General features: G+C 42.7%; 1 protein-coding gene across 1 annotated transcript; it reads left to right on the forward strand.

Annotated features, from left to right (window-relative positions):
- Nucleotides 2,312-8,099, forward strand: LOC110430399. Its single transcript, XM_021448065.1, has 15 exons — nucleotides 2,312-2,351; nucleotides 2,970-3,125; nucleotides 3,212-3,298; nucleotides 3,733-3,766; nucleotides 4,094-4,368; nucleotides 4,456-4,536; nucleotides 4,630-4,746; nucleotides 4,848-5,092; nucleotides 5,184-5,390; nucleotides 5,481-5,573; nucleotides 5,653-5,754; nucleotides 5,856-6,260; nucleotides 6,549-6,647; nucleotides 6,738-6,962; nucleotides 7,865-8,099. Exons 1-15 carry the CDS (start codon nucleotides 2,312-2,314, stop codon nucleotides 7,880-7,882), a joined length of 2,184 nt encoding a protein of 727 aa, XP_021303740.1. The 3' UTR covers nucleotides 7,883-8,099.

Below are 13,980 nucleotides of genomic sequence, written 5' to 3' on the forward strand. Positions count from 1 at the left end.
CAATGGAGAGGAGCGGCAGCATCTGATCAATGGAGAGGAGCGGCAGCGTCTGATCAATGGAGAGGAGCGGCAGATGTCGTCTAATCCGTTGGTCTTTTTTTTGGCATGCGTAGCTCATAAGGAAACCTCTCGTCAGGTACCTTTTTTGGGATATTTGTTTGCACGTCAATAGGAGATCTGGTTGTTGGTTGTTGGAATTTTCAATCTCTTTTTATTGTATAATGTCTTCATAAATGCGAGTATATGCGAGTTGTGTTCGGCTTGGCAAACACGTGCGCCCGCTTCTCCCGCGGCGATCCCGCGCGTGACCAGGACTCCACGCGGTTTCCTTCGTCGTTGTTCTTTTGCCGTGATAGAAGAGGAGTCGAGGGAGATCGCCCAGTCGTTACTGGCCACACGCGAGCAGATCGATCTCCACTGCGTGCGATGTCCACACCAACGACGCGTGGCCTTCTCGTACTTGGAGACCTTGAGGGACAATGCGGGGGCGAGGCACGCGCGGCGGCCGCCACGGGCGGAGTCGATGCGGGCGATGCGCTTGGCGTGCTCGTGGGCGTGTATGGTGTCCAAGTGGCGAAGCAGTGTGTCGCTGGCGCGGAAGCGGTGGCCGTAGATGCGGCAGATGTGGGTCGTGGCGGCTAGAGAGCAGAAAAGGGCGAAGCAAGGAGTTTTGGGCTTGCAGCGAGGAGGCGATGCTGGAGGTGCGAGAGCGGCGGCAACATGAGGGAGGCGGTCGCGCGGGAAAAAATTGTGATCTGCCTCCACGGCATGCTTCCGAACTTCCAGATTTCCACTTCCACCTCTCAGCGGGTGCTCGGCAACACCAGGGATTGTGGACGAATGTCCAAGGCACTTCTTCGACACGAACTACTGGCGACAGCCGAGAACCACCGCGTGCGACATCCACACGAACGACTGGCGGTGGCCCCGAACTTGCAGAGCGCACGACGATAGAAGGCCGCGCGACGAAAACCGCACGCGCGTCGACGTCCGAAGAAAAAATTTCATGGCAAATAATCACCTGGGTCCACACATTTGGTAAATGCAAAGTAAATTTTGCAAAACTCTTGGAGATGCTTTTTTTTCTCCTCCCCATTTGGTTTTCAGAGTTGGCAAACTCAAACAAATGGCCAAGAAAAAATGCCAAACTGTTGGAGATGACAAGTTTTTTTAAGCATACATATTATGAGATTCGTTGGGCATTTTTTTAGACTAAACAAAGACCCATGTGTTGCTCTAGGAATATTTTTTATTTACATTTACGGCACTAGAATTGATAGAAACAATAAAAATCATATCAAACATGTGAGGAGGAATTCATGATTGACGTTCAACCAAATTGTGTCATCTTCGTTAAACACGTAATAAACTAAAGTATTGCAGCCGATCCACTTTAATAAAATCAGCTCTGCATCTATACAAAAGAAAAAACAAGGCTGCTCAATACCAAACAAGTCTCAATAACTCAGTGGTACTTGAGCCTTTGTGTTAACCGTTAACTCCTAGGATCGAAGCCAACGTGGGGCAAATTTTGTTAAATTCCAAATTTTAATCTCATTTTCCAAAATCCTTTCTAACATTTTTGCCTTTTGCTACTTTGATAGATAAAATATTTTTTACTGTTTTTCTTACTGTTTTTCCTCTCTATGAAACTTATGCTAAAAAACCTTTCACTACTACTACCCGTATATTTTATTCAACATACAACTATGTTAGAAAGCCACATGTCCTCCCCTTCTCGCCCTCGCCACATGTCCTCCCCTTCTCGCCCTCGCCCTTTAGCTCCTGAAGCTGCATGAGTTGCACAACCTGGTCGCCTTGGCGTGGGTTGACTGGGTTCAGTGGGTGCTCGTCCTGCTCGGGGGTCATGTTGTCGCCTCCTGCCGCTGCTGCGGCATCAGCGCCGTTGTCGTCGATGGTGTCATCATCCATGGCAACGACGCCAACTTGGATGTTGAAGCATTGCCACGTGGGATCGTAATGGTCGGAGTCAGAGTTAGGGTTGCCAGAGTAAAAGACAGGGAACTGCCTGCGTCGCTCTTCCTCCAACTGTCGCCTCATCGTGCCGATAGTGTACCGCCTTGGGCCTAGCGCTCGCGAGAATCCTAAGTCTTCAGAGGCCGGCAATATGGTCACCAGATCCATGGTAACCTGCGAGAGAGCCCCCGAGCGGTCCTCATGCGTGCCCATACTAAAGCGAACCGAGGTGGAGTGTGTTGAGGCAGCATTGTGGAGGCCGAATTGCAGCCGTTGGCGGGTGGTGAACAACCCGTGTGGTAGCAAGTTGGGTGACGATGAAGCCGCGCGTGCCATGGGGGCGTTGTTGGGCTCCACAATGCTGCGGTTCGCTTGTTGGTGGTCGGTGCCAATTCCCTCGGTGCTAGGGCAGACCTCACAATGGCGAGCTCGCGGCAATAGGTGTAGTGAAGAGGAATCATCATCGGGTTTCACGAGTGGGTACTCATCAGCGTCGAGGTGCACAAACCAGTCCTAGAATAAAGTTTATGACTTTTTAAAAAGTTTGAAATTATAAAAATTTAAATGATATAAAGTATAAAGTTTTAGAGGTTCCAGTATAAGTTTTCTGAATTTAAAATGTGTACCAAGTTTTTTTTAAAATTATCAAGTTTTTAAAAATTTCCAAGTTTTTTGAAATTACCAAGTTTTTATTTAAAATTCATCCGTTGTCTGGAAGCAGCATAAAGAAATAGATATGTCATATATAGGGACGCACATTTTTTTATGTGGAGCCAACTATTTGTTTATTGGAATCTTATCAAAACTTGTTCAAAAATATCATCAAATGGTTAGTGGACCTGGACCATCAAATCGTTTGGAAATTTTGGAAAATCTGGACCGCTTCTTGTTTATGGAAACGTGGACCCCTTCTAATTATTTGGAAACCTCCCCACATTACGTGCCTCCCCTTCCCAGTACGCACTAATCTAATCTGGTGGGAGATCGAGCAGATAGCCGCACACACCAGGCGCCAGTTAGGGTTTTGGGCTTCGACAGGGAAGAAGATGGCGGCCCCTCCGGAGGGACCGGCGAGAGTGGCAACGGGGACACCTGCGTCAACGTCCATGCCCACACCTGCAGCGGCGACGGCACTTACGTGCAACACGGTAACACCTGCATCGGTGCGCACATCTCCTTCCACGATGTCCAGACCCAAGGCGACGGTGTCGCTTTTTCGGACACCTTCATCCAGGACGGCGACACCTCCTGCCGATGAAGATGGAGGTGACGCTAGCCAAGGACAAGAAAGCCGCCGGCGTTCCACTCAGACAGATGACAAGTAAGGGCACACAATATCCCCTCCCTTCCCCAAGTGCACCTGGCTATGCAGTTTTTCTCATATATTTGTAAGCATGCTCAAGTTCTTCTCACGTAGCACTTGTGAGGTTAATTTAATGATCTCGGTTTGGATGCTTGATGCATTATTCCTTTGGAGCCTAACAGAGTACAAAGAAGTGTCTAATGTTCATAGGTATAAATATAATACATCTGTTATGTGAATAAAAGTTTCAGGTTACTCATTTTTTATAGTTTATTGTAACCATGTTGCTGGAAATTGGAAGGGTGAAATGCAAGCTGAGACTATATTTTTTGCTGACATGCTTTGGCTCGTTTATGCAATGCCTTATCATATTAGCTGAAGTTCATAAAATAGTTCCTGTTACAGCACAGTTGTTATTCTAAGTATGGTTTAATTCTGGTTGTGGCTTTCAGCTTGTGTATGCACTGGTTTTCAGCAACCAGTTTGGTGAGGATTGCCATATGCTATTATCTGAATCAAGAAGTGCCTTTTCCTTTGCATCTGATGTGTTTCATTATTTCATCACCTATCCCAAGAAGATGTTAATCCTCCTTGAAGCCATTCTCATGTTGTTCCTTTTTTAAATATTGTTTCATCACTTGTGCTTATGTTTCTCATTAAATTTTGTGACAGCTCGGAACAGACATGGACTATGTCTTTCATTTGCAAGGGGGCACCGGGGGGGCAAGAATTTGCTCAGTATACAATAGACAGGAATTCAATCACGTTTGGTAACTTAATAACAATGAAATCAAATTTGGGGTATGGTGCCAGGGATTACTTGTACTATAAGAGAAGATGTGGAAATGCTATAGCAACACTAAACGAGATCGAATATGATGTTGATGCAAATGCAATGTTATCAAGTAATGCAGAGGAGAGGGAGGTCAGATTAGTATTATCGAGGGATCAAATAACAGAGCGAAATGTGGAGATAACACCCATTAAATTGCCAAGAATGGCAACAGTTAGTGAAGATTTCACAGATGAGTCAATTAATGATTACAAGGTGTGGCTTAACAATATGCATGAAGAGGGCCAATGCATGGGTAAGTTATGCTGCTGCCCTATCTTAAATGGTTATATAATATTATATTGCAATGGCCACATAATTGATATCAGCATGGATTTCACAGATTTTAAAGATATATACAGGGAAGACACGGTCAAGACTTACAAAGAATGGTTAAGGGTGCAAGGACAACTTGATGATATTAGTAATATAACAACTTTTTCCAAAATGTCAACCAAATTATTATCAATCCTTTGCAAACCATTTATATCTTACACATGTGACCTATTATCTTTAGGTGCATATGACAACCATAGGAATCACATAGATTTACTAAATTCAAGTCAAGATAGCAATCCAACACCACTTTTGAACCTACCATCTCATGCTCGGCGTGAGAAAACACTGGGAAATAGTAAGCAATGCTCACTGTGATTTTATTGAGGTTCAGTTCAATTGTCCCTATGTAAATGATTTTACTTAATCTCAATATTGTATAATGTTTTGATTGACAAGACTCCCAAAAGAGGAAGGCACGAGGTACCGTCAAAGGATTGGCAGCCATGCACAAGAGATCCAAACAGGGCAGTCAGAAGCTTAAACTCCAATTCTCTAGACTTGGAGGAGCTGCAGGTGAGAACACACGCACATTTACTGATGAAATAGTAGTGTTTACTAGAAAAAAAGCACCAATCATTGGAGTGAGAACATGGAGAGATATCCACGAAGATGTAAAAAAATCAATAGCATCTGATATGATGGTAAGCTTCTGATTTATTCTTGGTTGTGTACATATATTTGTTACAAATTTGTTTAAGAAGCCACCTAGTATTTATATTTTGTGTTGAACAGCATAAGTGGGACATTGAGGATAATGAGGAAAATAGGAAAAAGATATGGACCATCGCAAATGAGCGTTACAAAGGATGGCGGTCCACATTTAGTGCTACATACAGGGCGTACACCACCTATGATGAGAGAATGAGACACAAGCCTGAAGAGTTGGACATTGTTGAATGGCACTATCTGGTGTTGTATTTTGGCAGTGAAAAATTTCAGGTTTGATGACATTTATATTATTCTTACCAATTGCACTTGATGAAATAAAGGCTATGTTTCAAGCACTTTTAGAATCAACTCCTTGTGCAGAGGATTAGCAACAAGAATTCTCAGAATCGGCAGAATGTAAAGATACACCATTTGACAGGATCAAAGTCTTTTTCTCAGTGTAGCTATGAACAGGTAATAACTTTAGAAGCACACGCCCTAGCTTCCTTACATGATGAAATATTGATAATTTGTTACATTCTTGCCAAATTAGAGGGACCCATTAACTGGTGATGAGCCAAATGATTTGGAGCTTTTTATGTTGATGCACAGTAAGAATGGGCGATGGACAAGCCAAGAATCTAGGAATGTCTATGTGAGTATATAACAGTTTGTACAAACCTTATCAAGTGACGCAAATTGAACGCCTACAATTTTTTTTTAATTAACTACTTCTTACTGTCCTCTGTTTGTTAGGATAATGCAAGCAGCAAAATTTCAGAGAGGGAATCAAATGGAGATGCAAACATCATCTCAGATGTGGAGCAAAACCAGATTTTCCAGACAGCCTGTAAGGAAACAAGAAAATGCAAATCAGCCAAGATCCTTGCTAATGGATACTTGGCAAGGTACCCAACAAGAAGGCAGCTACTCTCTGAGGAATACCAGTACCACGTCCGTCAAGATGCGGCACTCATGGACGCATTTTCAAAGCTACAAGAAAGAATTGAAGCTCAAGAGGCTGAAAGGGAGATCGAAAGGGAAGAACATAGGCGTCAGATGGAAGAAATGTTGAAGTCAAGAGAGGCCGATAGAGAAGCACTTAGGCAAGAGTTTATGTCAATGATGCAAGCAGCACAAGGACAAGCATCCTTACAACAGGTAATAGTAATGTAAAACCTTAACTTGCCCAATAGATATAGTTAATGTGTTTATGTGTCTCTAGGTTCTATACTTGCCCGCTTGTTGAATCTTTTGGTAGGTTGTTGAACTGAAATGGCTCAGGTAGTTGGCTACAAACCATGCTGGTAGTAGCTTATTTCTCACATATTGTAAAGGCATTTTGGTGTAGCTATCATGTATATCTACTGAAATTTGGACAGATAAACAACATCAATTTTGTACTTTCATACTCCACTCATAATTTTTCTGACCAAAAATTAAATGCAGGCTAATAAAGATGGGGAACAAATTGCAGAGGTTGCTGCTACAACAAACATGGTGGAAGGAAACGTAACTACAGAAAGTGAAGAAATATCACATCACCAGGTACTTTGAGAACTGAAGAGTTTTTAATGCTGTCATGTGATAGTCCATAGTATATGGGGCCTAATTTTCCCTCAAACTATTGATCTACAGGATAACCTAGGTAGCAGCCTGCCACTAACACAGCTCGCAGCTACCGCACCGGCAGGTACAAGTACTACTCGCACAACTAGGAGTGCTGCAAATAAGTCACAAACAGCCCAAAACAATGGAGGGAACATGACAGTTAGTTTTACTACTACAAAAGCACTTAAGGATAATGCAGCTAAGAAACGAGCATTATCATCCAAAAGGAATCAACAAGCTAGCAATGCACAGGTGATTTTTTAAATCCACTACCTGTAAATATTTGTGGATCAGATTTGTTTCACTGAGAGTGTCTTTTATATATATCTAATTGACTTGTAGGCATGATCATATATAACCTTTACATGGACAATTTTACTTTTCAATAACTCTGCAAATTTATTTGCAAACCTACTAGTCTTTAGGAGTTTTTTTTTGCTTTCATTTTCCTCGTCAATATGACTACGAATGCAAGCAAAAGTCTGTTAGTCTCTAGGATTTTTTTTCTATTTTGGTTTTCCTCATCAATATGACTGAGAATGCAAGAAAATTGTCTAGGGTTAGGATTGCAAGTTTTATAAGCCAATCTCTTTATCATCTCTGATGCTACTACTACTTGTGTCATATTTATCACCAGAATTGCTTAGGCAGCTATTTTGTTGTGGTCTGAAAATATTATTTACTTGTTGCTGCTCGCATTTGGTTATCTGAATAAATTTGTCTAGGCTTTTGGCTTGCTATGAGTAGATATCAGTTATTCCTTTTTTAATTGGCACGAATACCTGCTACTAAGCCTGTGAACAATCATGATGGCCAAGATCACCTAGTGCTTCTTGTCATGACTGTCTCTAGATATTTTATTAGCTTGTTCTAAAGTTGCCTTGCTGTTGCTCATGTTAGTCACGGAAGGTGCCAAAGATCATTCATTAACTGAAAGTTTAAGTTTGTCATTTGAGAAATAAAAAGGAATTGATCATATAGTATTTTGATGGATAATTTCACTTTGAATGAATCATTAAATTTGTAAACCCATTAGCCTTTAAATTATGATACCAAATTCCTAACCTTCTCAATGGTTCTGTGCATGCCACTATTGCCAACATAATACAATTTCAGTTACCTAATGCGTAGACTAATGTTAATGATTTTTTCAGGAGCAAGACAGAGTTTGACAGGAGCGCTCAAGTGATGGGATGGTCAATGTCAAGCCAACCATTGTTACAGTGCTACACATAGCTCGTTACATTTTGATTTGTTCATCCTAGCTTAGTGTGTGTCGGACACCTTATGTGTTTCAGTTTTGCGTGTGTTATTGAGTAGCTTTGATATTGGATGGTTTAATTGATGATGTGGACAAACAAAGGAAATTTTGGTTTAATGGATGTTTGATTGCTTCATTCATCATATATTGTTTGGCTGCAATTATTGTTTAAAGCTACCAAACAATGCATTGCAATATGGACTATCGTCATAATAACTTGGCGTTGCAATATATACTATAGAAGAAAACAAACAATGTGGCAAAAAAATTATACCAACAAAATAGTGGGCGTGGCAATAGAGTCTCCAACTTATAGCAACACAACAATATGCATGGCAATAGAGGGTCCAAGTATAGCAAGCAAGTATTGACCCTGGCAATATATAGGCAACCTCTAGCAACGAAACATTTATCGTGGCCATAGAGGGTTCCACCTATAGCAACTACAATGTTTCGTGTGGCAATAGAGAAGATTCCTCTAGCAACCAAATGTTTGTCATGGCAATAGATGGCTCCACCTATAGCAACCACAAAGATAGTGTTGCGATAGAGAGGGGCAACTATAGCAACCAAATATTTGTCGTGGTAATAGAGGGTTCCACCTATAGCAACCATAGAGATAGCATGGCAATAGAGGGTCCATCTATTGCAATGCTATTAATGTGTGGTAATAAGGTCTATTGCAACACCCATTGTTGTTGCTAGTGCACCTATTGCCACTATTTACATATGTGGCAACATGTATCTCTGGCAACATCGGGGGTTGTTGCAAAAGTTACTATTGCAACATCCATAGTGGTTGCTTATGCTATGGTTTGCAACAGTAGATGGTGTTGTAACAAAACTCCAATGTGTTGCAATACGCTCAAACCTATTGCAACACCAAAATGATTTGTGGTGCAAACTTTAGACCACGATTACTATGGCAACGCATACCAACGAAATTTTTGTGTTGCAATTTTGTCTATGGCAACCATTTTTGATATATTGCAACACTTTTAGACCGTTGCATCAGGGGTGAAACCTTGTAGTGCAAACCCTAATTCTAGGTGTTGGTTGCATTTGGATCTTTTTCTTTATTTATTTGATGATTATATTTGGTACTTAAGGACCGTCAACAAGGCTCTGCTCAAGCTGAACCGAGACTTGCTCTTGAGGCGAAAAGGAAATCTTGTTTTGTATACAGTTTACTCCTTTATTGCTTTCTCAAGACAAATAAGAAGTACAAAGCTCTGTTTACAAAACTAAGGGTAGAAGCGACGTAGCTGCTCTATGTTTCAAGCATTGGTGTAGACTTCTCCCTCTTCATTGGCAAGCTTGTAAGTGCTAGGTCGAGGTACTTTAGCAATGACGAAGGGTCCTTCCGAGGGAAGAGTGAGCTTGTGGCGGCCTTTGTTGCTCTGTCTGAGCCTCAGCACCAAGGCACTGACCATGAAGGATCAGCCTCGGACTCGTCGAGCATGGTAGCGTTAGTTAGCTTGTTGGTACTTGGCCGAGTGTAGAATGGCCACGTCTTTGGCCTCGTCAAGCTGGTCTAGGGTGTCTTCCTGGAAGGTTTTGTAGCTGTTCTTATCATATGCTTATACCCTTGGAGATCCATACTCTAGGTCTGTGGGGAGGATGGCCTCGGAGCCATAGACCATAAAGAATGGAGTGTACCCTGTGGCTCGGCTTCTGGAGGTCCTTAGACTCCAAATGACGTTAGGGAGCTCTTTGAGCCACTTTTTTCCGAACTTATTCAGCCGGTTGAAGATCCTGGGCTTCAAACCTTGGAGGATCATGCCATTGGCACGCTCTACCTACCCATTGGTCTTTGAATGAGCCACTGCTACCCAGTCCACATGTATGTGGTGTATGTCGCAGAAGTCCAGGAATTTCCTCCTGGTGAATTGTGTGTCATTGTCTGTGATGATGGATAATGCATCCCAAATTGATGGATAATATCTGTGATGAACAGCATGGCTTGTTTGGACTTGATTTTGTTGATGGGGCAGACTTCAATCCATTTAGAGAATTTGCCGATAGCAACCAGTAAGGGTGAAGTCCTTGGGCGCCTTCTGCAGAGGTCCGACGGTGAAGGGCCAGGTGATGGGGATTGTCTGCAGAGCCTGAGCCATGAGATGGGTCTGTCGTGTGTAGAACTGGCAACCCTCACATGTCTGAACAATCTCTGTGGCATCTGCCATGGCAGTAGCCTAGTAGAAACCCTATTGAAAGGCATTTCCTACCAGCGTTTGAGGCGTTGCGTGATGGCTGCAAGCCCCAAGTGAATTTTCTAGAGGAGATCCGTGCCCTCCTTATGGGTGATGCACCGCATGAGGACGCTCGAGGGGCTACGTTTGTACATCTCGCCGTCGATGAGGACAAAATTCTTGGCGCGGCGAGCCAGTCATGTGGCTTGGCTGGGTCCAAGGGGAGAGTCCTATCGACAAGGTGTTGTAGGTACAAGAAGCACCAATCCGGTAGGTCGTCGGGCGTGGGTCCCTCTTGCTCGATGTATGTGGCCTCGGGCTCAGGAGCCATAGATGCTTTGGAGCTAGAGGCGAGGTCAGCCAGAGAGTGGCCCATACCCCCTTCTTCTTTGTAGTCGACGGAGGACTTGTAGAGGTCACTGACAAAGATGTCTGAGGGGACCGTGGCCTGCTCGGATGCCATCTTTGTGAGTGCGTCGGCGACTTTGTTTTACTTTCTCAACACATGGTTGAGCTCGAGGCCGTCAAACTTTTCTTCTAGGTGTCGGATTGCCTTGCATTATGCCTCCATCTTCTGGTCGTGGCAGCTTGACTCTTTCATGACCTGGTCAATGATGAGTCTTGAGTCGCCTCGGATGTTGAGTCATTTGATTCTAAGCTCGACCGTGATGTGGAGGCCGTTGACAAGGGCTTCGTATTCCGCCACATTGTTCGAGGCTGGGAAGTGAATTCGGATGGCGTATCGCATCCTTACTCCGAGGGGTGAGATGAAGATGAGGCCTGCGTTGGCCTCGATGTTCATTAGGGACCCGTTAAAGTATAAGGTCCAACATTCGGACTGCATCTGGGGTGGAGGGAGCTGGGTTCCTGTCCACTCAGCCACGAAATCGGCCAAGATCTGAGATTTTATGGCCTTTCGAGGCTCGTAGGTGATCCCATCACCCATGAGTTCTATAGCCCATTTCACGATTCTGCCATTGGCCTCCCTGTTCTGGATCACCTCTCCCAAAGGGAAAGATGAGACCATAGAGACTTTGTGAGACTCGAAGTAATGGTGGAGTTTGCATCAGGCCAAGACTACTGCATAGAGTAGCTTTTGGATTTGTGGGTATCGGGTCATAGTGTCAGAGAGTACCTCCTTAATGAAGTATACTAGCCTCTTGACTGGCACAACATGCTCTTCTTTCTTCCTCTTGACCACGATAGCTGCGCTGGCCACCTGGTCGGTGGCTGCGATGTAAAGAAGCAACGGCTCCCCCTTGGAGGGGGGTACCAAGATGGGGGGGGGTTGGTGAGCAAAGCCTTGAGCTTGTCAAGCGCCTCCTAGTCATCGGGGGTCTAGGAGAAGTGCTTAGATTTTTTAAGAAGCCTATACAGAGGCAGCCCTTTCTCTCCGAGGCGAGAGATGAACCGGCTGAGGGACTGTTGACGCCTGTTAACTAGAATATCTACTAGAATAAGGTTATCACTAACAATTTCCACGAGTTTTGCATATTCTGTGTTTTCCAAGGATTATATTAGAAAGAGCTGAAAAGAAGGATTTGAGTGCTAATCAACCACAAAACTTATCCGCGACGGAAGGATGACACCAGGGCTTAGGAAAGCTCCAGAAGACACCCGAAGCAACGGGACCAGCAGAGGCCACCAGGTGCGGTCGGCAGGCCCCACCCTAGCGCCACCTGGCCCCCTATAGCTAGGGTTTTGGCCCCCCTTCTGGAAGCTTCCTCCACCACCTTTGAGGAGCCATCTCAGCCGCTTGTTAAGTCAGTTTGATCCAACGGTGCGTATCCATCCCACCAGGATATAAATAGAAGGCTGGACCCCCCAGGAGGAGGCTAGATCAAGAGATGAAGAGTCAGAGCATTAGATAGAGATCCACTAGATCTAGGCTAGCAATCAAGATAGGGATTAGAGAGATAGAGTAGAGGAGTAGAGATTCGGAGGAGTCCCGGCCTGTCGGAGCTTCCTCAGGAGCTATATTCGTCTAGATTCGGCTCCCTCACCTAGAGCTGCGTTCTAAGGTACTTTTGTATTTACCATTCTAATTCAAGTAAGCAACTTATTTTTATTTGTTCTTTGGTTTGCAACTCATATTATATTGAGTACTACGATTTGGGTAGCTCCTAGGTCGCAGTAGTGATTCATAGCATAGACGTGGTGTCTAGGCTATGATTGCTTGTGAATGTCCCCTAATTAGCCGGAGAGTGGTAGTTTGCGTAGGTGACTTTATAGCTACGTTGATTCGTCTGTAGTCCACTTCCCATTGATAGGATCGATAGGCTTATAGGTGCCTGATAGGAGATTACTCTGTTTCTTCTCCTATCTGGGTTACTTGCCTGATAAGACAATATTATACAAAGTTTACTGGTTATTGGAACCAGAGTACATTAGCTATTTCCACATTCTCAATAGTTTTCTAGATTGATTGTACTCCCTTAGATTAAGAGATATAGGCAAGGTCATAAATCACCTACTGTTCCTTTGGGTTCGATATTAAAACTGGGTTGATCTTGGTGAAGTGCTGATCAGTATATATCTATACGCTTGCGGATAATCTGAATATTATCAATATTTAAGGTGCAATTAATTTATACCAACAAGCATTTCTGGCGTAGTTGCTGGGGAACGGTTTGCTGATTTTGACATTAGTCTATCTTAGTCTATAGTTATCCTTTTATAAAATATATATATATAATACTAAAAATATATAATGGAAGTTGAATCTCAACTTTTATATCAATATGGAGCACCATCGGGATCGTACCTCCAGCTAAGAATCTTCTAAACCTATCACATCATCTGGCTATGAGCTACGCCCGGGACTAATCAAATTAGTTCAAGAACATATTTTTCTAGTAATTCTAGCGAAAACCCCTATTCCCACTTAGCTGATTTTGAGCATACATGTTCATGTCTGAGTATTAAGGGCATGGCTGATGAGACTTTAAGATGGAAACTCTTTCCATTTTCATTAATGGGTCGAGTTAAGAAATGGTATAATCACCATGTTGGGAATAGTCAAGGAGACTGGGATATATTACGAAAAGACTTTTGCCTTAAATTCTTCCTAGTAGAAAAGGTCGCTAAACTTTGGATTGAAATTGTAGGATTCAAACAATTAGACAATGAATCGCTAGGCAAGGCTTGGGATCGTTTTGATGGCTTTGTAAATTCTAGACCTAATCTTGCTTGACTTGAACCCATGCTTTTACAACATTTCTTTTTAGGCCTTAATAAGAGAAATCAAGAATACCTTAATTTGACCTCGGGAGGAGCACTTATGCATATTACTGTTGATCATGGTAAAACTATTCTTACTAATATTTTAAGTGATCTCTGCGAAGAAAAAGAAGAGTTGTTAAAGGAAGAATCTCTGTTAGCTGAATATAAACTTTTACCAGATTCATCTCAATCTATAGTTGAACTAGCTAATGAGAAGGAGATAACTCCAAATTCTGAATGGATGTTTGATATTGAGGATGATTTATTTGATAATTATGGTAATACTACATTTTATCGTAAGATTATTCAACCCCATCAATTTAGGTATTTTAATCCTAATTTTTCACATCATGATGATATAAAATTTCTTAGAGAAATTATAAGGGAATTCATCTTTATTTTGGGTGATGATTGGTTAATAGAATCTCAGCAATCCCCTAATGTAATTCACCCTCAGCTGCTATAAAGTTGCAAGTAGATTCATATCCTTTTGAAGCTTTATACAGTCCAGTTGTAGGATTTAACATTATGTCATATACTTTTGCTAAGGAATTCTTGAGAGAGAAACCATTAATTCCTACAAACAAATTATTAA

The sequence above is a fragment of the Sorghum bicolor genome, chromosome 9 (assembly GCF_000003195.3).
Source record: "Sorghum bicolor cultivar BTx623 chromosome 9, Sorghum_bicolor_NCBIv3, whole genome shotgun sequence".
NCBI classification, from domain to species: Eukaryota; Viridiplantae; Streptophyta; class Magnoliopsida; order Poales; family Poaceae; genus Sorghum; species Sorghum bicolor.